This window comes from Chiloscyllium punctatum, chromosome 26 (genome assembly GCF_047496795.1).
Source record: "Chiloscyllium punctatum isolate Juve2018m chromosome 26, sChiPun1.3, whole genome shotgun sequence".
NCBI lineage: Eukaryota > Metazoa > Chordata > Chondrichthyes > Orectolobiformes > Hemiscylliidae > Chiloscyllium > Chiloscyllium punctatum.
This window is the reverse complement of record NC_092764.1, coordinates 4237230-4261071: the sequence shown is the minus strand read 5'-3', so window position 1 is coordinate 4261071 and position 23842 is coordinate 4237230. Positions and strand designations below refer to the sequence as shown.

General features: G+C 42.5%; 1 protein-coding gene across 1 annotated transcript in view; it reads left to right on the top strand.

The window, feature by feature from the left end:
- Positions 1–23842, top strand: part of pepd (peptidase D) — a 113019-nt gene that overhangs the window by 30482 nt on the left and 58695 nt on the right. The window contains exons 5-6 of the mRNA XM_072547804.1: positions 2552–2599; positions 3355–3416. Of these exons, the coding sequence (XP_072403905.1) occupies positions 2552–2599; positions 3355–3416 (110 nt within the window). The remainder of the gene's footprint in view (positions 1–2551; positions 2600–3354; positions 3417–23842) is intronic.

The window sequence follows — 23842 nt, the reverse complement described above, 5'->3', positions numbered from 1 at the left end:
GACCACATGCTCTCTCCCTGTGTACCTTTTGAGTTCCTTTAGCTTTGTAACAATTAATTAATTTCACAGATGCTGATGTTAGAGGCTGCTCACATATAGCATCTCAAGATATTCTCTGTGATTGCTGTGATTTAGCTGGCAGAGAGGCAGCATGATCTTCCACATGGTTTGAGATACAAGCCTGCATTTCCGAATAAATCCTTCAGAGAACCATTTCAGTCCAGACAGGGCCATGATGATGCAAATCGGCTCCAGATTGTGTTCCTCCAATCTGTCCCTTTGACACATTTGAATTCATTAGCAGTGATTAATTGTTGTAGTCATAAGTTGTCTTTGACTGTATTTCTGTGGAGCTGATATAATGTGATGTCGTCTGTTTTCTGTTAAAGGTTTGTTGCCTTTTGCCCAAACAAAAGCAAGATACCACAGATGCTGAAAGGGAAATGGTGACTGCAGGCGGAGAGGCAGCTTGCCCTGAATCCTTTCTGAGAGCTGGATGATCAAATTTGATAGCATTTACAGAGGATAATACCCCCTGTGGGCATGGTTCTAAAATTTAGAGAGAGGCTGTTCCAGGCATGTGGTGGTGGAAATCAGAAGCACCTTAAAGGCTGTAGTTGATTGAAATTTGCAAATTAAAATGCTTACATTGTTTGGTAAGAATATCAAGGGATATGAAGCAAAGGTTAACAGATTGAGGTACAGAGCTGGGAAGGTTTAATTCACTGGTTGGAGAGGTTCACAGATTTAAATGACCTTGTATTCCTATGAAGTGAAAATGGAGACCACACAGTGAACACGCGTAAATATGGAGGTGGTTCAGTGAAACTTGCAGGAAAATGAGAAGCCTGGACAGTGTGGATAAGGAGAAGATGTTTCCACTAGCTGGAGAAACTGAGTGAAGGATGAACCTCTAGAACTGAGATGAGGAATTTCTTCAGCCTGAGAGTGGTGAATCTGTGACAGAGAGTTCCACAGAGGGCTGTGGTGACCAAGTCATTCTCTGTATTTAACACAGAGATAGGTTCTTGATTGGTTAGGGGATCAAGGGTTCCAGGGAGAAGTTTAGGAGAATGGAAATAAGAAACATATTGGCCATGATTGAATAGAGGAGTAGATTTGATGGGCCAAGTGGCCTAATTCTACTAGGTCTAGTGGTGTTCTGGTCCAATGTTTTAGCGTTTTTGGTCTGCGCTGGATCAATGAAGGATTAGTTTACCCAGTACTGCTCCCACATTCTGCCTGCCCATTCTCCCTTGTCTCAAAATCAAATTCCCTCTTAAATGTCTTGATTGAACCTGTCTTGACCACGCTGTAAGGTCATGCAGTCCAGATATTAATTGTTTGCTCTGTGAAAATATTTTTCCCTGTCATCATTGCTTTCTTTCCCATCTGTGTGCTGTGGTTCCTTCCACCGTTAGGAAAGGCGTCTCTTTGTTCAGTCAAGAACCTTCATGGTTTTGAAGGTCAAAATCTGATGTCAGCGTTCTCTTAGAAGCAAACAGTCCCAATAACTCTGGTCTATGTAGATGAAGTCTGCTGTCATTGGAACCATTCTCCTGAATCATTTCTGCACTCTCTCCATTGCCTTTAGAAGCAGCTCTAAGAAAACCAGTGTTTCCAAGTAAACCTGTTGGACTGTAACCTGATGTTGTGATTGTTAACATGGTCCACCCTAGTCCAACACTGGAACCTCCATATCCTATCTTGTTGCACGTGTTGTAACCAGAACTGGGTGTACAGTGTGGCTGAGGCCAAACAGTGGTTTAAATAGGGCTGACACAATTTCCACGTGTTTGTGATCGCTTCCCCTTTTAATAAAGACTGTGATGCTACACAATATATAAGTCACACTCTCAGCTTTTCCTACTACCTTTGATGATCTATGCTGATAAATAGCCAGGACTTTCCTTTTTCCCCTTTTGCAATTGCCCCCTTTCTTTTATTGTCCCTTGTCATTCTTCTTTTCGAAGTGAATCACTTCACCCTTCCCTTCCCTCAAGTTAATCTGCCGCTAATTTACCATTTCCACTAATTTGTCTTCGGCTCTGCACGACTCTCACTATTCAGTTTTGCGTCATCTATAAATTTAGAAATTTGGCTGAATGATTCCTTTCTGCTCCTAAGCAGTTGGAATAATGTCAGCGTTAGATCCAAACCCAACAATAAGAGTTTGGAGCACGAAAATCTAGCCTGGCACTCTGTACAATATTGGTAGAGTTAGTATGATAAATTGATTGTTTTCTGTTTCGGGTGGAAGTAATGATCTGATGGTACCAGTTTGAAGAAGAGCAGGGTAGTTGTTGTGGACAATATTTATTCCTCAATGAACAAACAAAACAATCATTTAATCTTAAATATATTGACTGATGTGTTCCCTACATTACAGCAGGTACCACATTTCAAAACTACTTTATTGACTGTCTTAGAACACTGATATTGTGAAAGGGCTATGTGAATGCCAATCTGTCGTCATAGTTATATATTTGGGATGTTTCCCTCAGCTACTTTTTAATGCTGGGAATAACAGGGCAATGCTTTCTGTTTACAGGTGGCTGAGGTGCTGAGGACGTTGCAGCCAGATGTGCTGCTCACCCTGGTATGTACCTGTGCAGTGAGACTAGTGGGAATTAGGACAAACAAGGGGCCGGCTCACTGTGGTCAGGCTCGAGAATGTCCAGCTTGACCAAGATTCATGGAGGCTGGAGAGCAGCTTCCCGTGTGCCTTAGTGCTGTGACTTTGTACTGAACCACCTCGGAGTTGCAGGGTCTTCTCCTCTTGACAGACCAGCAGATCCATCATTGTAAATGTCCAGTTACAATGGGTGGTCTTAATCAGGATAACATTGTTGTCAGTCTGATGAATGTAAATGTAGATGCTGCTAAATGACATTATAATAAAAGGTTTGTAGGGGATGCTTTTTATATTGCTTAACCATAGCTGGGGTAAGCACTCCTGTCTGAAAGATGTGTCAGTGTAGTTATCCAAGAACTGAGACCGATTGGCCTCATCATGATTACTAATATTGTGTAAAGCAACTGATTGGATACTACTTATTCAAAGTTTGGGAGAAGATTTGGAGCTCGGGTGCTCGTTGTTGTGGTTCTGTTCGCCGAGCTGGGATACTACTTATGCTGCACTACTGCCAAATAAATCTGTTCTTATTAAGTAAAAAGAGACAAATATTTAGACTCTGCTGTTCTTTGTTATTTTTCTCATGAAAACTCCAAACCAGCTGTCGTCTTCCCCCCCCCCCCCCCCCCACCCCACCCCCACTCTGTTCCAGCAATTACTGAGACTTTAAAATGTATTCAGTAAATACAGAATTTAATGCATATTTGTTATAATTTCAGCGTGGTGTGAACACTGATAGTGGGCACACTACTCGAGAAGCTTCATTTGATGGAATCAGTCAGTAAGTGCTGTTTCATTGCCTCAACTTGTAATAGTAGGACTTCTAATGTATAATTAACTGATTTACGTTAATAATGCTTACAGTGACTCTCTTTGCAGTCTGCTAACTGGTTGCCCCATTAAAACAATTAAGATTAAGAACAGTCTATCCTGACATTAATGATACATTTCACAATTACAACTAAGATCAAAGGGTGCTTGTACTGCAGTGGTAGTGTCCCTATATTTGGAGCTGGAAACCTGTGTTCAAATCGCACCTGATCTAGAGCTGTGTGATGACATCTTTAAACAGATTGATTAGAAAATATCTACCACTGAGATCACTGCACAAACTTATGATTTTTAACAATCATTTGGGGTGGCATGCCTCACTGTTAAAAGTCGTGGGTTCAAACCTCACTTCAGACGTGAGCACTTGAATGAGGTGATGTTGCTTTGTCAAATGCTTTTTCTAAAAACATTAAAGAACTGAGGAGCAGAAAGTTCTCCTTAAAATGAGCCTTCCACCCCTTGCCAAAACATTCAAAAACAGATCAACTGTTTTAACTGCAGAATCTTACCATGCATGTTTTCATTTCTCTACATAAGTGACTGCAATTCAGACACAACTTGTGGCATATAAAATGTTTTGGAAGATCTAAAAGGCATTATAATTCCATGTTGGTTAATCTGTAAAATGTACCTTTAGCTGGTTGTACCCAAAAGTTCAGGTATTGTACTGATTATAAAAAGTAATTCCACTGATAAGGCCTGTGAGCCTTGGAACTTTGATACTTGTTTATAATGTCCTCTTTGTTTACGAGATTTATAGAATCTTGGAATTTTACAGAACAGGAGGAGGCAATTCAACCTATTGTCTATCCCAAAAGAGCTACCCAGCTAGTACTACTCTGTAGCCCTATTTCCAAAGCCTTCTAACTTCATCGCTTTCAAATATATCTCCAGCTCTTTTGAAACTCTCTGCGGAATCCCTTCCATCACTCTCCCAGGCAGTGCATTCCAAATCCTAACAACACTGAGTAAAGACGTTTCTCCTCATCTCACTGCGAGCTGTCATCCTGGCAATCTTGAAATTGTGACTCCTAGTTACTGACATACTAACTAGTGGAAACAGAACATCCTTCTTAACCCTGTCATCACGGTCACGCATGTCCTTTCAGGAAAAAGATCTGTCTGGTTTGGCCAACATGTAGTTCCAGACTCTCAGCAGTGTGGTTGATTTGAATGATCTGTTATTGAAACATTTATCTGTGCGGGAATAACTTCACCACATTGACCTCGGCCGTTTAAGAAGGTGATTTAGTGGTACTGCCTTAAGGGCTGATTAAAAGGTTGGACTTACAATAGCATTCATCTCAAGAAGGAATAAAAAATGCAGAGTTGCTAGTTCCAATGTAGACAGTTTAGGATAAGAGATTGCAAATGGAGGTTAAAGCTAGCTGGCACTGAGTTAGTGTGGTGGAAGTGTTCCCTGGGATGGAGTTGGTGTCAGTACAGCGTTGCCTTGGATTATGTTTGTATTTCCAGAAGGCTTGGTGATTTCCACTCTACAGGATGGAGCATCTGTGTTCAGATCCCCATATGCTCTTGGTTAAGTATCCATCTTAAATTGAGAAGGAATCTGCTTGATCCAGGAGTTGGAAACTATATTCTGTCATGATCACAGCTGCTGCCTTTCTAACTTCAGTCTAGGTATGAAGTCACTGTATAAAATATCAAAATTATTCATGCTTGTCACAAGTTTTCTTATGGCCTCTGAGGGAAACATTACAAACAAATTATAACATTATTGGCTGCTTTCATTGTATCCTCCATTTCCCAACTCAAGCAAATGATTGTTCCATCCATGGAAATTATCTTCAGTTTGATTTATTAAAGTGATCAAATCTGTTTTGAAGTATAAAAAATGGTCAGGGATACTGGAATAAACTTCTGTGCTATTCTTCCAATAGTAAATGTGCATTTATCTAGCTAGTTCAACAGCCTCCCAAGGTACTCCCTTTATTATCGCAAATCTATCTATCTCTGCCTTAAATCTATTCAACCACAATTTTTTTAAGGAAGGTTGTTGCTAAGACTTAAGCCCCCCCGAAAAAGATCTCCTCTTCTCTGCTTTACATACATGACTTCTTATTGAGAAAGAAAAATTAAAATTGCTGGAAAAACTCAGCAGGTCTGGCACTATTTAAGGAGAGAAATCCAAGTTAACGTTTCAGGTTGAGTGACCCTTCCTCAGAACCCTTCCTTTATTAAGTCACTATTGAGATTGCTTTTGCAAAGAATTCAACTATTCCTCCTCTACATTTTGTAATTTGCTGAAAGAGTTAAAAAATGTGTGTTGGTGAAGTACCATGGAAAGAGAGATGCATTTATAACCTGGAGAGCACATTAGTGTTTGACTCATTCAGCAAATCCTGTAGTGCAGTCACACGCACCATCTAAAAATCAATGAGCAGTCAGAATGTCCAATATATTTATAGAGATAATAAAACTTGATTAGAATGGAAGCCTTTTGTACTGAAAGGTTAACCAGCCTGGCAAAAATTGCACATTGTGAAATGTTTTATTGACTACTAATCCTTTGCCCCTTTACCCCGAGTGAAATTAGATTTCATAAATAGGCTCATAAAGTGCAGCTGCAGGCTGCTAACAAGGCAAGTGATGACCCTTGTTCCAAGCCAGTACAGAAGTGATTGCTGCTTGTTGCTGAGGTGTGCTGTATTCAGTCACTCATCTCATTTAGAAATCAACACTGCCAGTTAACAAACCAGCCTATCAGAATTAAGTTAAAAATCACAAAACACCAGGTTATAGTCCAACAGGTTTAATTGGAAGCACACTAGCTTTCGGAGCGACGTTCCTTCATCACAACCACCTGATGAAGGAGCGTCGCTCCGAAAGCTAGTGTGCTTCCAATTAAACCTGTTGGACTATAACCTGGTGTTGTGTGATTTTTAACTTTGTACACCCCAGTCCAACACCGGTTCCTCCAAATCATGACTATTATCAGAATTAAAGCATTGTGCTCTGAAAGCTGTGTCTAAGGCAGGCAGGAGTTTTGATTGTATATTACAAAACCTGTTTCATTTTTGAATGGTGTAGCTGGGTTGAGGGGCCAAGTGGCTTACCTCTGTTCCTAGTTCATAGATTGTCTTCTGCTTCCTTCCCCAGTGCATCCTTGTGGCTTCCTTCCAGCAGCATACGATTTAGCTCTCACTCCATTTTCACCCCCATCCTATAACCAAGCTGGAGCAAAGCATTTTTAACTGTGTCCTAGTTGAGATTCTGTGTTCCTGAACAGGGTGGGGTCATTCAATGCAGAATCCAACACCCCCTCACTCTGTACACTGAGTCTGCATTGGCTCCATTGACTAAAAGAAGACAATGCATTTGTACAGCACTTCCTGCAGGGTATCCCAAAGAGTTTTCACAGCCAATTAATTACTCTTGAAGACTGGTGACAGTCGTTCTACAGGAAATGTGGGAGCCAATTTGGGCACAGCAAGATCCGAAATAAGCTGACCAAATCTGTGATTGGTTGAGGTGTAGCTATCAGTCAGTACACTGCAATAAACTCGTGCTGTTCCTCCGATAGCAGGCGTGCACTTATGTAGGTTCTTTGACAGCCCCCCCCCCCCCCCAAGGCACTCCACAGCATTGGAGTATCATTGAGCTTCATGGGAGATTTTGTCAAAAGCAGTGTCTTGTGGATTTTAGAAGATTGCATGAGGAATGGCCTTTCATCAGAACACCGTTGGTCTCCACAGATGCTGCTTGATCTGCTGAGTTTTTCCTCCACTTTCTTCGAGATTTTGGGTCTGATAACTAAATAGGTGTTTAGAAATGCCTTAATCTTGGGGTGTAGTTTAAGAAAATGAGGTCTGCCTTTTAAACCAGAGGAGGTTTTATTCTTGCAGTGTGTTATGAATGTGTAAAATTCTCTAATACAGGCTCTTTAAATTTATTCAAAGCTAAGTTACATAGTTTTTTTTGCTATATTTGCCCCACATGTATAACTTATAAGGCTAAGAATCGGGAGTTGGAAAGTGTGATTTGAATGGATGGCTATGTTTTGGTAAGTTTACTGTGGTTCTAGGATTAAAGCAAGAGAGACTGCTTTTGCATCCTGGGCAGAGAATTCTAAAACTTTTGCCCCAACAGTGGGGCAACAACTTGTATTTATGTAGCATTGTAATGTGTCCAAACAATTCACTGGAGCACTACAAATCGAAGTTTGACTCTGAGCCATAAAATGTGATATAAACTCATGGGAAATAGGAATGGGATAGGACATTTGGCCCTTCCAGCCTGCTCACTGATTCAGTAGAATCATGGCTGATCCAGCGTTTCTCCGGCTCCCATTCCTGTCCTGATTCCCCGACTGATCCATGATATCTCTACTTCATTCTTAAAATATACACAAGGACCTGGTCCCCACAGCTCTCTGTGGCAAGGACTTCCAAAGGCACTCAATCCTCTTGAGAGAAGAAATTCCTTCTCATCTCAGTTTTATATTGCCACCCCTTTATTCTGAGACTGTGTCATCTAGTCCCAGGCTCTCCCATGAGGGGGAGCATCCTCTCAGCATCCTTAAGAATCTGATATGTTTCATTGAGGTCCTCCCTCATTCGTTTAAACTCCAGGGTGTCGAGTCCCAACTTGTTCAACCTTTGCTCATAATGCAGTCCCTCCATACCCAGGATCATCCGAGGGGAACCTTCTCTGAACTTCCTCCAATGAAATGATATCTCCTTGAATCAGGAGATTAAAACTGCTTACAGTACTCCAGTTATGGTCTCACTAGCACCTTGTACATTTACAGTTGGACTTCCCTACTCTTTTACTCCAAAACCTCTTGATGTAAGGGCCAACGTTCCATGACCCTCCCTGATTACCTGCTGCCCATGTGCTAGCTTTCTGTGTATCATGTACAAGTCACCCCTCACCCCCCACCAATCCCTTGTGTTGCAACTTTTTGCAGGTTTGCTTAATTTAAATAATATCCTGTTCTTCTGTTCATCCAAAATGAACGACTTCACATTTTCCCATATATTCCATTTGCAAGCTTCTTACCCACTTATTTAACCCATCACTCTTTCTCTGTATCCCCATCTCAATCTGCCTTTCCGCCTGTTTCTGTGTCATCAGGACATTCACTTGCTTCTTCCAAGTCATTTAATATTTATTGTAAATAGTTGCAGTCTCAGCCTTGATCCCTGTGGAACCCCACTGGTCACAGCTCACCAATCTGAACAAGAGTCCCTTATGCCCATTCAGTTTCCAGCCAACACAATTAGTCTGACATGATTTCACTTTCATGAAGCCACGCTGACTCGGCTTGATTAAATTAATTTTCCAAACTTCTATTCTCTCCTTAATTAATTCCAATACTTTTCCAGCAATCGATGTTCAGCTAACCTGCTTTTTACTCTCCTCCTGTTCTAAATAGTGGTTTCCCAATCTTCCAGCACTTCTCCAGAAACATGGAGTTTTGGATAATAACAACCATTCCAATCATTTTCTTTGTAGCTACGTCTTTTTGGATCCTAGAATGCAAGCCATTAGGACCAGGGTACTTATCTGACATTAGGCCCTTCAGGTCATCTAGTTACATCTCTAGTGATGGTGCAGTAAACTTTGTTTTAGCCAGTACTTAATGAACCGGCACAAATTATATACCTGAAGGACCAGACATTTATTATCACTCTGAGTCATCAATTGAAGGTGCGAATGACAAGTTGTATTTAAGGTAAAGCTGCATCATTTATGCTGTAAATAAAGTATAACAGTGATGTATATACCCCCTGCATTATGTTTTTATTACTTAGTGTTTTTGTACATTGTCAATGTGTATCTCTTGATTATCTGGAATATTTGATCAATTGTCACTCCTGGTCCCATAGGTGCCAGGTAATAAAAAGTTTGCTGTACTTAAGTTATGCCCTGTATTCTTCAGTGTTAATGTGAAGCTCAAAGTATCTTTCATTATAAATGTGTTGGGTTAGCTGGCAAAAAGCTTGGTCAGAGATGTAGGTTTTATGGCGCATCTTAAAGAGAGTAAAGAATCTGAGCCAGACAGATCTAAGGAGGGAATTCCAGAGCTTAGAGCCTTAGTGTAAAAGCATGGTCAGTTAGAATTTTAGGTGCTTAAGTGTCCGGAATCAGAGTGAAAGATTGAGAGGCTGGAGGAGATTCAGGTGCTGGGAGTGGTGTGGAGAGGGAGGGACTGAGGGAACAATCGAACTAGATCAGGGTTTTAAAATGGGAATTGTAACATTGAGCCATCAATGTAGACACCGTAGGTCAGCGAGCGGAGGGGTGATAGAGAGATGGGACTTGGTGTGAGTCAGGACATGGCCAACAAGAATTTTGGCTGAGCTTGTTTATCGAAGGGAGAATACTGGGAATATATTGAAATAATCAATTCTGGAGGTAACATTGGTGTTGGCGATATGTTCCAGTAGCAGATGAAGTAAGGGGAGGTTGGTGACAATGGAGTTGGGTGATCAGGGGGTCACATCACACTGATTATATTTGCTGCCATCTATAATCTGTTTGTATGTCATTAGGGGCACACATGGTCTAGTATGTGTGAACATATAATCATCTTTCCTAATGAGGGCTTTGTAGAGTAAACAAGGTATCATTTGTTACATCTACTTCCAGATTCTCAACAGGCCTTATATACCACAATGACTGCAGGGAAGACCAAGTCTTGAACATTTCCACCAGGCGATCTTTCCTTAATCACACACCTGATCCTCAGGATTTCCTCAGTGTGTGGTGTTTATTGAATTGAATGAAGTATTAACCAGACCCATAGGTACAATTTGTGTTGAATGTGACAAAGTCATATTGTAAATGCAGGCAGTCTGGTTCAGCCTTGATGCTGAGATCCGTCAATTGCACCTAAAACTTCAGATTTAATCTCCATTTAAGTAGTTTATCCGAAATCAGCATTCCTTCAGTCTAGGCTGATACTGTCAGAGGACACCAAGTTATAGTCCCAACAGGTTTATTTGAAATCACGGGCTGCTCCTTCGTCAGGTCTAGTGCTGTGGGCTCAGTGTCAGGTGAACCCATCAGCTTCTGACTCATATTGTGTTACAAATCTGCACAACATGAAGATGAGAATTTCTTTACTCAACAGTGTGAAGCTCAATACCACAGCAAGTGTTTAAGGCAAATAGTTAGAATGCTTTCTAAGTGGAATCTGGACAGATAAATGGAGAGAAAGGAATAGAATGTTAGGATGAAAAGCAGTGATGAAGCAGGGAAAATTGAAAGAGACTCGTAGGACATAAAGACCAGCACAGGCTGGTTGGGCTGAATGGCCTGTTTCTGTCCTGTGTGTAATTACAGAAATACATTGTGCCTTCCTGTCCTGGAGGATATGCTTTCAGGCTTGAAGTCCCCAGACAATCCTGGAATGTTGAGATTGTTCTGTCCATTTAGCAATAGCGTTTTCAACAGATTGGTATTACAGCATCTGAAGGTCACTGAAGGATTTTTACCTTGAAAGCTTATTTCTGCCCAGGGACGTGCTGTAGATAAACATAGTAAAATCCAATGATAATCAAATTAAGATATAACTGCAGCAAAATTCTGGGCAAGTTGACACTGAATGTGCTTGTTAAATGAGTGATTACAGATTGCTATGCAAATGAGCTGATCCAGGGCCAGACTACAGTGAGCTTGCTGATGAACTGATTATTATTTTAGAGTCAGGAGAAACTCCTTTTATAGGTATTTGTAGCTAGCAACGATCCTAGTGCATTAAACGTGCCAGCTGGATGTGAATTTCTGCTGTCATAGCTGCATTGAAAAGTTACGGCACGGAAGAGGCCATTTGGTCCATTGTGCCTGTACTAGCTGGAAATGTGAGCCAGCCTGATCATGCTTTCCTCCTCTTCGTCTTTAGCTCTGCAGGTTACAGCAATTCAAGTGTATATCCGTATTTACAATGTAATGAGGGTTTCTTTCTCTGGCATCTTTTTTCAAATTGATTTCCAGAGCCCCACCACTGATCTGGGTGAAAGGAATCTCTTCAACACACTTCCAATCCTTCTGCCAATTTCTTTAAATCTATACTCTCCTCCACTCTGGTTATTTACCTGCTGTTGGTTTTAGATGTTTGCACTTAGTTACCTAAAATAGGCAGTCAATGATTTGTAAGTAATTTTCTGATAGTTTATTGATGTAAGCAGTAGCAGTTTGGATCTGATTCTGTCTAATTAAGGAATGTAAATATACAGCCGTGACAAGTGGGGATGGTTCACTGATATCAGAATATAAACAAGCTGTTGGTATGGAATATGTTGGTCTTGTTAAAGTTGTGAAGGCAGCATCCTGTTGTCTAGTGAAGTGTTGTGGAGCTGTTCCCTAGGTCGTCTTTGTGTTTCATCTGGTCTATCTTCCATCTGCCTGATGAGAGCTGCTCTCTAGGGACTGCCTGATGAGAGCTGCTGCCTACAAGCTCCTCTGGACAAGAACTCTTTAGGACCTCCTCTGCCCCAAGGATCTGTTCTATTTTTTCCTAATCAGCCTATTCAGAGATGTTGTTACACACCTCTGGAGCAAGGGGATATAAAATATTCCGGTGTGTTGGCCACAAGGTAGGGCCTTCAGAACCCTGACTTGGTGTATCATATTTCTCTGCAGATTATTTTTCCTCAGTCAGTAGTCTGAACCTTTGAGCCATGGCACTGTAGTTTGTGATGTGGGTGATCATTGTCACTTTGCCTGCCTTCATCGGAGGATTAGTTTACCCTGCCAGAAAGAAATTTATGATTGAAAGAATACACTGATGTGATGATGCATTTGGTGCGAGGTAAATTGTTGACATTAGTTCATTGGGCATCGTGACCTGTTTCTTGTAATTCTTCCCTTGGTTTTCGTACATTAGAATTTTGGAAAGTTAATTACTGCTGTGACATCTGTTCAATGAAATCTCTCACTACATGGTAAATATTAAGAAAATTCAGCTTAAGGAATCTTAATATCCAACACCATTTTTAAGACAAGTGGGTCCTTCCAATGTATCCTCACTAGGCAAATCTCCCCCCACTCACCTCTGTTCTAAACGACCCCAGCCAAGATCTCTTTGTAATCTTAGATGATAATCTTCACTGTCCGCTCTACCACCAATTTTGGTGTCATCTGCAAACTTACTAACCATGCCTCCTATATTCTCATTCAAATCGTTTATATAAATGACCAAACAAAAGTGTGCCTAGTACCAATCCCAGTGAAACAATGCTGGTCATAGGCCTCCAGTCTGAAAAAGAACACTCCGTCACCACCCTGTGTCTCTACTTTTGTACTGATTGGCAAGCTCACCCTGAATCCCATGTGATCTAACTTTACGAATTAGTCCACTGTGCGGAACCTTGTCAAAGGCTTTCCTAAAATCCATGGAAACATAGTCTTCATCTCTGCCCTCATCAACCTTTTTGGGTTATTTCCTCAAAAACCTCAATCAAGTTTGTGAGACACAATTTCCCTCTCTCAAAGTCATGCTGGCTATCCCTAATCAGTCCTTGCCTCTCCAAATGCATGTAAATCCTACTTTTCAGAATCACCTCCAAGAACTTGCCCACCACTGATGGGTTTGTAGTTCCCAGGTTTCTCCTTAGTCTTTCTTAAATAAAGGCACAACATTAGCCACCCTCTGGTCCTCCAGCTATGTTTATCTCACCCATGGCACAAATATTTCTACTATAAGTCCCATAACATCCTGGGATATACTCGATCAGGTCCCAGAGATTTATCCACCTTTTATGTTTTCTAAGACCTCCGGCACTTACTCTTTCAGTAAAGTGAACTGTTTTAAAACATCAGTATTTATTTCCCTGAGTTCTCTCACCTTCATTTCTTCACAGTAAAAACAGATGCAAAATATCATTTAGTATCTCTCCCATCACCTGAGGTTCACCACAGACTCGCCTCTGTTGATCTTTAAGGTGCCCTGTGCCCCCTTTAGTTGCTGTTTTCATCTTAATGTTCTCATAGAATCTCTTTGAATTACCCTTGACCTAATGCAGCAGGGGGATGGGAACCTGAATTGTAGTTCTAGTGTAGAGGAGGTTGAGGATAGTGAGGTCAGGGATAGGTTTACAAGGTCATCAGAGAGCACCAGCAATCAGCATGTTGGTTTGAAATGTGTGTACTTCAATGCCAGGAGCATCTGGAATAAGGTGGGTGACCGTGCAGCATGAGTTGGTACCTGGGAATTTCGATGTGGCCATTTCAGAGACATGGCTAGAGCAGGGACAGGAATGATTGTTGCAAATTCTAGGATTTAAATATTTCAGCAAGAACAGAGAAGATTGTAAAAGGCGGGGGGGGGGGGATGTGATATTATTAATCAAGGGTAGTATTACAGCAGCTGAGAGAATGTTTGAGGACTCATCCACTGAGGTAGTTTGGGCTGAGGTTAGAAACAGGAAAGGAGAGGGCACCCTGTTGGGAGTTTTCCAAAGACCTCTGAATTGTTTTTGTCATTGTCGACAGCAGTAGTGCGAGAAGACTGGAGGAGAGTAAATGTTGTTTCCTTGTTTAAAGGAAGGGAGTCGGCACAACCCTGGTAATTGTAGGCCAGTGAGCCTCATCAGTTGTGGGTAAGGTGTTGGAAAAGGTGTAAGAGAGGGCATTTATAATCATCCGGAAAGGAATAATTTGATTAGAATAATTTGATTAGAGATACTCTTCACTAAACAGTGTTGACTATGTCGTGCCTCACTAACCTTATTGAGTTCTTTGAGAAGGTGACAAAACAGGTGGATGAAGGTAAAGCGGTTGATGTGGTGTATATAGACTTCAGTAAGGTGTTTGATAAGGTTCCACACGGTAGGCTATTGCACAAAATAAGGAGTTTTGGGATTGAAGGTGATTTTGTGGTTTGGGTCAGAAATTGGCTAGCTGAAACAAGACAGCGGGTGGTGGTTGATGGGAAATGTTCATCCTGGAGCTCAGTTACCAGTGGTGGGCTGTGAGGATCTGTTTTGGGGCCACTGCTGTTTGTCATTTTTCATAAATGATCTGGAGGTGGGTGTAGAAGGATAGGTTAGTAAATTTGCGGATGACACTATGGTAGGCAGAGAGTAGATGGTGCCTAAGGATATTGTGGGTTACAGAAAGACATAGGTAAGATGCAGAGCTGGGCTGAGAAGTGGCAAATGGAGTTTAATGCAGAAAAGTGTGACGTAGTTCACTTCTGAAGACGTAACGGGGATGCAAAGTACTGGGCTAATGGTAAAATTCTTGGCAGTGTAGATGAACAGAGAGATCAGTGTCCAGGTGCATAAATCCCTGAAAATTCCCACCCAGGTTGATAGGGTTGTTGAGAACACATATAGTGCATTGCATTTATTGAGAGGTTTTGGAGCCATGAGGTCATACATCAGCTGTACAAGACACTGGTATGGCCGCTCTTGGAGTATTAGGTGCAGTTCTGGTCACCACATTATGGAAAGGATGTGGAAGCTTTGGAAAGGGTTCAGAGGAGATTTACTAGGATGTTGTCTGGTATGGAGGGAAGGCCTTACGAGGAAAGGCTGAGGGAACTGAGGCTGTTCTTGTTGGAGGGAAGAAAGTTGAGAGGTGACTTAATAGACATGTATAAGATAATCAGAGGGTTAGATCGGGTGGACAGGGAGAGCCTTTTTCCTCACATGGTGATGGCTAACATCAGGGGGCATAGCTTTAAATGGAGAGGTGATAGACTTAGGACAGATATCAGGGGTAGTTTTTTACTCAGTAGTAGGGGCCTGGAATGGTCTACCTGCGACAGTAGTAGACTCACTGATGTTAAGGATATTTAAATAGGCATTGGACATATGGATAATAATGGAATGGTGTCAGTTAGATGGGCTTCAGATTAACTTCACAGGTTGGTGCAACATCGAAGGCCTGTACTGCGCTGTAACGCAGGTCGTGAAGAAGGCTAATAGCATGCTGGCCTTCACAACAAGAGAGATTGAGTATAGAAGCGAAGAGGTTCTTCTGCAGCTGTACAGGGCCCTGGTGAGACCACACCTGGAGTATTGTGTGCAGTTCTGGTCTCCAAATTTGAGGAAAGACATTCTGGCTTTAGAGGGAGTGCAACGTAGGTTCACGAGGTCAATTCCTGGAATGGCAGGATTACCTTACGCTGAAAGACTGGATTGACTGGGCTTGTATACCCTTGAGTTTAGAAGGCTGAGAGGGGATCTGATTGAGACATATAAGATTATTAAAGGATTGGACACTCTGGAGGCAGGAAACATGTTTCCGCTGATGGGTGAGTGCCAAACCAGAGGACACAGCTTAAAAATAAGGGGTAGGTCATTTAGGACAGAGATGAGGAGAAACGTCTTCACCCAGAGAGTGGTGGCTGTGTGGAATGCTCTGCCCCAGAAGCAGTGGAGGCCCAGTCTCTGGATTCATTTAAGAAAGAGTTGGATAGAGCTCTCAAAGATAGTGGAATCAAGGGTTATGGAGATAAGGCAGGAACAGGATACTGATTAAGGATGATCAGCCATGATCATATTGAATGGTGGTGCAGGCTCGAAGGGCAGAATGGCCTACTCCTGCACCTATTGTCTATTAACTAGAACCTCAAACTTTATTCACCCATTTGTTCCCTACTCCTGCCAGCCTTGTCTTTCACTCTTAACTGGAACATTAATGCCTCTGAACTCTCATTATCACACTTTTTGAAAACTTCCCACCTATCAGATGTCCCTTACCCTGCGAACATCCACTCCAGTCGACTTTTGGAAGTTCTTGTCTCATACCTTTAAAATTCACCTTACTCCAGTTAACATATTTAACTTTTATGGAAGGCTTATCCTCTTCCATAACTCTTTTAAAACTAATAGAATCATGGTCACTAGTCTGTGTTCCCCTACTAACACCTCAGCAATTAAAGTGTCACAACATTAAGGGATATGAGTCAAACGCTGAAAAGTGGGAGCAGGAGGTCAGCACATATTCGATGGGCCAAAGTGCCTCCTCTGACTCTGACACTTTGGGACATCTAACCCTGACTACTTGGAGACTGCTAATGACAGCACCTCTGCTGGCTTGGGCCACTTGGTTTAATCCCCCTGCTTCTGACTCCTTTCTCTCTGGTGGCCATAGAACTCAATTCTGCAAACATCTCCTCAAGAGGCTTTCTGATCACTTTGCTGAGATCACATGACTTAATGTAAAATGTTTAAAATTAATTTCTGATCTTTAAAGAAAATCAGATCTGCTTCCTTCACTTTAGATGCAAAGTTCTTAAATATATTATGATCCTCTATCACAGTGTCCTCATCCATATACGAAACTGCTGTGTTCAAGTTATGGAGGAATGCACAAACAAGTTCAAGAACTGACTTGTCCTACCTCTGAAGAATTGTAGGCCTTTCCCTGAACACTTCCAACAGTCATACAGAGGCATAGGTTCACTTTTCATCACTCTTTTGTTGAAATTCTTCCAAGAGCAGTTTTCATCAAGACGAATATTGCAATTCCAATGCTCTTCCTGCCTGTGTCCGGAGTTTCTGAAGTCTTTGAGTCTGTTTCCCAAGACAACAGTAAGGGGAGGGATAGCGAGGAAGCATAGCACTTGACCACAATCAAGGTGAAAACTTTCACAGTTGTTGGAGAATTGTTTTCTCACTCTTTCATAAATATCTGCATCTAGTTCCTATAGTCCTTATTACTGATGAGACTCTCAAGTCCTGTATCCACAACCTGCTTGGTGATCTTTGTGTCTATATACTCTAATTGCCAATCATTCACACAGAGAAAATCCAGTGTCTGTTAACATGGGATCCAAGAAACCTCCAGAAAGTGACAATTGTTGAATCCTGTTGTGAAGTCTGACCGAATCCCTCAGAACTGAAGAGGCCATACGGCCCATCGAATCTGTATCACCAAAAATGTACTACCCACGCTAGTCCCACTTTCCCGCACTAGTCCCGTAACGGTGAATGGTACGATACTTCAAGAGCTTATCCAAGTACTTTCTAAAGGTTGAGGTTACCCACCTCCACCTCCCAGGCAAAACATCCTCACTACCCTCTGGATGAAAACAAATCATCTTCAAATCCTGTCTAAATCTCCTCCTTTTCACTTTTAGAAATGTGTGCTCCCTTGTTGCAAATTTTCAGTACACTTAGATGGTACTAAAGATGAAGAGAAGTCAACACAACAAGAGTCGTTGCCTAATCTATGCGTTTGCTATTGGATCCGATGGACCACGGTCCAAATAATGTTCTCCACTGACTTCTGTGGAGGCAGGATGCATAGTGTTCATTAAGAACATGATCCCCAGTCCCTTTACCAGGGATATTGAACTGTTCAGCTCATTCCTAGCCATAGCTATGACATCGCTGTCCAAGTGTTGATGCCCACTGAGCAGCAACGCCCTTGTCTATTTCCTGTCGTCCATTCCATTTTTGTTTCTCTCCCAAATTCCAATCTCCTTGCTAAGCTAACTTAACTTCCTCTGGCAGTAACAGCAAACTGCCACAATCATAGTCCCAGTCCTGTTGAGATTTGACCCACTGAGCATGGAGAGGTGGTTATGGACCAGGCCAGACCCCTCAAAATATTTCAAGAAAGTAGCCCAGACCCTATCTTTGCTTGCTGTTTTAAGCCGATGTAACATGGATATTAAAACCACTTAGTTTTAAACAAAACAGAATTTATTTACAAGATTATCGAATGAAATAGAAACAACAGAATATGGAATAACTTAACTTCTTTAAAGAGCCAACAGATTATCCCAACTTAATGATGCTGTTCCAAATTGTTGCATCAATCCCCATAAACAGCCCTTGGCATCAAAGGTGAAATTGAACCCAGGGTCTTACAGGAGAGAAAGGATCAGCATGGACCTGTTACTTTCATGTAGCTGTTTCTTGGACCAGCAACCTCCAAAAACTGCCTTTGGAGAAAAAATTAGACTAAACCAAACCAGAGAGAAGCTGAGCTGGGGTAACTGGCCACTCCCCTTTCATTGTACAAGCTTTTTCTTAAAGGTTAACAACCTTTTGCCTGAGGCAGTATCTGTTAGCTGTTATCAAATTGACCCTAAAACCTTTTGACCTCAGACTTTTCGGAGTCTCTCTCTTTTACAACCTCTCTGGTGAAAAGAAAAGCCAAGGACACCATAACCTTGTTAAAGGTGCAGCATTGTCATAAGGCCCTGCCTCCTCCTGGAACTGGTCCTAATAACCCACGTGTCTGTGGACACGTGACCAGTTGATGACAAAGGCTTTTTCCTTGCCAACAAATATGATTAGTTCTCAGCTGAACAGCTTAAGGCTGTAAGCAAGATGCAGAGAAGCATTCAGGCATTCACCAGCTCAGGAACTGTCAGTTCTCTGCAGGAACAGCCACTCTAAACCTGAAGAAAGCTAGTTTAATTCTTTAACTTTTTTTTATTTAAACCAGTTTTCTAATCAACCTCCTCAAAACCTGCTGTTTTGGAAAATGTATGGGGTGATGAATTCTCAGGGGATCGATGCACAAACAGCCAAGTTTCTGATGTTGAGACTGGCTCTAATGCAACGAGGGGTATGTCGGCTTCCAAGAGATCAATTGTGTTATGGGATTCTGGAGTCAGAGGGACAGACAGACATTTCTGTGGCCAGCAGAGAAAAATCAGAATGGTGTGGTGTTTTCCTGGTGCCAGGATCAAGGATGTCTGGGAGGGTGCAGAATGTTCTCACGGGGGAGAGGGGCCAGCAAGAGGCCATTGTCCACATTGGAGCCAACGACATTAGAAGGGAAAAGGTTGAGACTCTGAAGGGAGATTACAGAGAGTTAGGCAGGAATTTAAAAAGGAGGACCTCAAGGGTAGTAATATCTGGATTACTCCCGGTGCTACGAGCTAGTGAGGGCAGGAATAGGAGGATAGAGCAGATGAATGCATGGCTGAGGAGCTGGTGTATGGGAGAAGGATTCACATTTTTGGATCATTGGAATCTCTTTTGGGGCAGAAGTGACTTGTACAAGAAGGACGAATTGCACCTTAATTGGAAGGGGCCTAATGCAGGGAAATTTGCTAGAACAGCTTGGGAGATAGTGAGGAAAGAGATCGATCTGAGACTGGTACAGCTGAGAACAGAAGCGAGTCTAAAACAGTCAGGGCAGGCAGGGACAAGGGAGGACTAATAAATTAAACTGCATTTATTTCAATGCAAGGGGCCTAACAGGGAAGGCAGATGAATTCAGGGCATGGTTAGCAACATGGGACTGGGATATCATAGCAATTATAGAAACATGGCTCAGGGATGGGCAGGACTGGCAGCTTAATGTTCCAGGATACAAATGCTACAGGAAGGATAGAAAGGGAGGCAAGAGAGGAGGGGGAGTGGCATTTTTGATCAGGAATAGCATTACAGCTGTGCTGAGGGAGGATATTCCCGGAAATACATCCAGGGAAGTTATTTGGGTGGAACTGAGAAATAAGAAAGGGATGATCACTTTATTGGGATTGTATTATAGACCAATAGTCAGAGGGAAATTGAGAAACAAGCTTGTAAGGAGATCTCAGCTATCTGTAAGAATAATAGGGTAGTTATGGCAGGGGATTTTAACTTTCCAAACATCGACTGGGACTGCCATAGTGTTAAAGGTTTAGAGGGAGAGCAATTTCTGAAGAGTGTGCAAGACAATTTTCTGATTCAGTATGTGGATGTACCTACTAGAGAAGGTGCAAAACTTGACCTACTCTTGGGAAATAAGGCAGGGCAGGTGACTGAGGTGTCAGTGGGGGAGCACTTTGGGGCCAGTGACCATAATTCTATTCGTTTTAAAATAGTGATGGAAAAAGATAGACCAGATCTAAAAGTTGAAGTTCTAAATTGGAGAAAGGCCAATTTTGACGGTATTAGGCAAGAACTTTTGAAAGCTGATTGGAGGCAGATGTTCGCAGGTAAAGGGACGGCTGGAAAATGGGAAGCCTTCAGAAATGAGATAACAAGAGTCCAGAGAAAGTATATTCCTGTCAGGATGAAAGGGAAGGCTGGTAGGTATAGGGAATGCTGGATGACTAAAGAAATTGAGGGTTTAGTTAAGAAAAAGAAGGAAGCATATGTCAGGTATAGACAGGATAGATCGAGTGAACCCTTAGACGAGTATAAAGAAAGTAGGAGTATACTTAAGAGGGAAATCAGGAGGGCAAAAAGGGGAAATGAAATAGCGTTGGCAAATAGGATTAAGGAGAATCCAAAGGGTTTTTACAAATACATTAAGGACAAAAGGGTAACTAGGGAGAGAATAGGGCCCCTCTAAGATCAGCAAGGTGGCCTTTGTGTGGAGCCACAGAAAATGGGGGAGATGCTAAATGAGTAGTTTGCATCAGTATTTACTGTGGAAAAGGATATGGAAGATATAGACTGTAGGGAAATAGATGGTGACATCTTGCAAAATGTCCAGATTACAGAAGAGGAAGTGCTGGATGTCTTGAAACGGCTAAAGGTGGATAAATCCCCAGGACCTGATCAGGTGTACCCGAGGACTCTGTGGGAAGCTAGAGATGTGATTGCTGGGCCTCTTGCTGAGATATTTGTATCATCGATAGTCACTGGTAAGGTGTAGGAAGACTGGAGGTTGGCAACGTGGTGCGACTGTTTAAGAAGGGTGGTAAGGACAAGCCAGGGAACTATAGACCAGTGAGCCTGACCTCGGTGGTGGGCAAGTTTTTGGAGGGAATCCTGAGGGACAGGATGTACATGTATTTGGAAAGGCAAGGACTGATTCGGGATAGTCAGCATGGTTTTGTGCGTGGGAAATCCTGTCTCTCAAACTTGATAGAGCTTTTTGAAGAAGTAACAAAGAGGATTGATGAGGGCATAGCAGTAGATGTGATCTATATGGACATCAGTAAGGTGTTCGACAAGATCCCCATGGGAGACTGATTAGCAAGGTTAGATCTCTCGGAATAAAGGGCGAACTAGCCATTTGGATACAGAACTGGCTCAAAGGTAGAAGACAGAGGGTGGTGGTGGAGGGTTGTTTTTCAGACTGGAGGCCTGTGACCAGTGGAGTGCCACAAGGATCAGTGCTGGGCCCTCTACTTTTTATCACTTACATAAATGATTTGGATGCGAGCATAAGAGGTACAGTTAGTAAGTTTGCAGATGACACCAAGATTGGAGATGTACTGGACAGCGAAGAGGGTTACCTCAGATTACAACAGGATCTGGACCAGATGGGCTAATGGGCTGAGAAGTGGCAGATGGAGTTTAATTCAGATAAATGCGAGGTGCTGCATTTCGGGAAAGCAAATCTTAGCAGGACTTATATACTTAATGGTAAGGTCCTAGGGAGTGTTGCTGAACAGAGAGACCTTGGAGTGCAAGTTCATAGCTCCTTGAAAGTGGAGTCGCAGGTAGATAGGATAGTGAAGAAGGCGTTTGGTATGCTTTCCTTTATTGGTGAGGGTATTGAGTACAGGAGTTGGGAGGTAATGTTGCGGCTGTACAGGACATTGGTTAGGGCACTGTTGGAATATTGCGTGCAATTCTGGTCTCCTTCCTATTGGAAAGATGTTGTGAAACTTGAAAGGGTTCAGAAAAGATTTACAAGGATGTTGCCAGGGTTGGAGGATCTGAGCTACAGGGAGAGGCTGAACAGGCTGGGGCTGTTTTCCCGGGAGCGTCGGAGGCTGAGGGTGACCTTAGAGATTTAAAAAGTTGAGGGGTATGGATAGGATAAATAGAGAAAGTCTTTTCCCTGGGGTTTGGGAGTCCAGAACTAGAGGGCATAGGTTGAGGGTGAGAGGGGAAAGATATAAAAGAGACCTAAGGGGCAACATTTTCACGCAGAGGGTGGTAAGTGTATGGAATGAGCTGCCAGAGGAAGTGGTGGAGGATGGTAAAATTGCAACATTTAAGAGGCATTTGGATGGGTATATGAATAGGAAGGGTTTGGAGGGATATGGGCCGGGTGTTGGCAGGAGGGTCTAGATTGGGTTGGGATATCTGGTCAGCATGGACGGGTTGGACCAAAGGGTCGGTTTCCATGCTATACATCTCTATGACTCTAGAAAAATTTGTTTGCTTCGTGAACGTCCTTGAAGAAAGGAAATCTACCATCCTTGCCTGGTCTGCCATACTTGTGACTCTACACCCACAGTAATGATAACTCTTGATTACCCTCTAAGCATTTCGGGGTGGACAATAAAATGTTGGCCTATCCAGTGATGCCCTCATCCTTGTGAATGAATTTTTAAAAACACCTTTTAACTAGGAAGGAAACAGGTGGGACTTGAACCCAGGACACTCAGTCCAGGGAGAGGGCCCAAGAAAGCCACTTTGATTCCTTCAGCAATTGCTGTTAACTGTGACTTTAATTAACAAGTCAGAAACCTTTTATAAGTGAACCAGCCACTCTGCCTCCTACAAACCACTGAAAACATCCAAAGATAGAGATCTGATCCGCACAAGAATCAAGGTTCTGTGAACAGAGACCCCTGAACAGCTTTTTCACGTTTCTCTCCACCTATAATACCCATACATTTTTTTTCTGTTTGTCTCTGTGGAGTTTACAAGGATGTTAGAGTTATAATTAGTGGAGTTGGAAGCTGATGATTCGTGATGTCTCTGTAACTGGAGCCTAATTACTTGTGATTAGTAATAACTTAAGTACAGAAGCCTGGTCTGTACTTTGTCAATCTTGATCTGAAAACCAGGCTCCCTGGGAGTTTCAAGTATTGTTTAACATCTTTAACTTTCTGATGACTTTTGGAATAGGGGGATTTGATTTTTTGTTATTATGCCAGTGAGGCATATTAATGTGCATTCGATGGAACTGAGTTGTCTGCCTCACCTTATTAGACCCCAAACAAAAGTGTAGCATGCTTATCACACTGGGAGTGAGACAGAAATGACCAGTATTCCCTAAAGAATCACCTGCTTGCTGCCCTATCATGAACTTTCTTTCTTTTTGTCTTTTGAGTGACTGTATCCCACAGTCAGGTCTCTGTTCTGTCCTGATCTCCCACCCACAGCTTCCACCCCCATAGTCCGGGAACCCCGCACTGCCCGGTTCTACCTCCTTCCCAAGATCCACAAGCCTGACCACCCTGGCCGACCCATTGTCTCAGCATGCTCCTGCCCCACTGAACTCATTTCTACCTACCTCGACACTGTCCTATCCCCCCTAGTCCAGGAACTCCCCACATACATGCGAGACAGCACCCATGCTCTCCTCCTCCTCCAAGACTTCCGTTTCCCCGGCCCCCAACGCCTCATCTTCACCATGGATATTCAATCCCTCCACACCTCCATTCGCCATGACTAGGGCCTCCAAGCCCTCCGTTTCTTCCTCTCCCAACAGTACCCTTCCACAGACACACACTCATTCGTCTGGCCAAACTGGTCCTCACCCTTAACAATTTCTCCTTCGAATCCTCCCATTTCTTCCAGACCAAAAGGTAGCCAT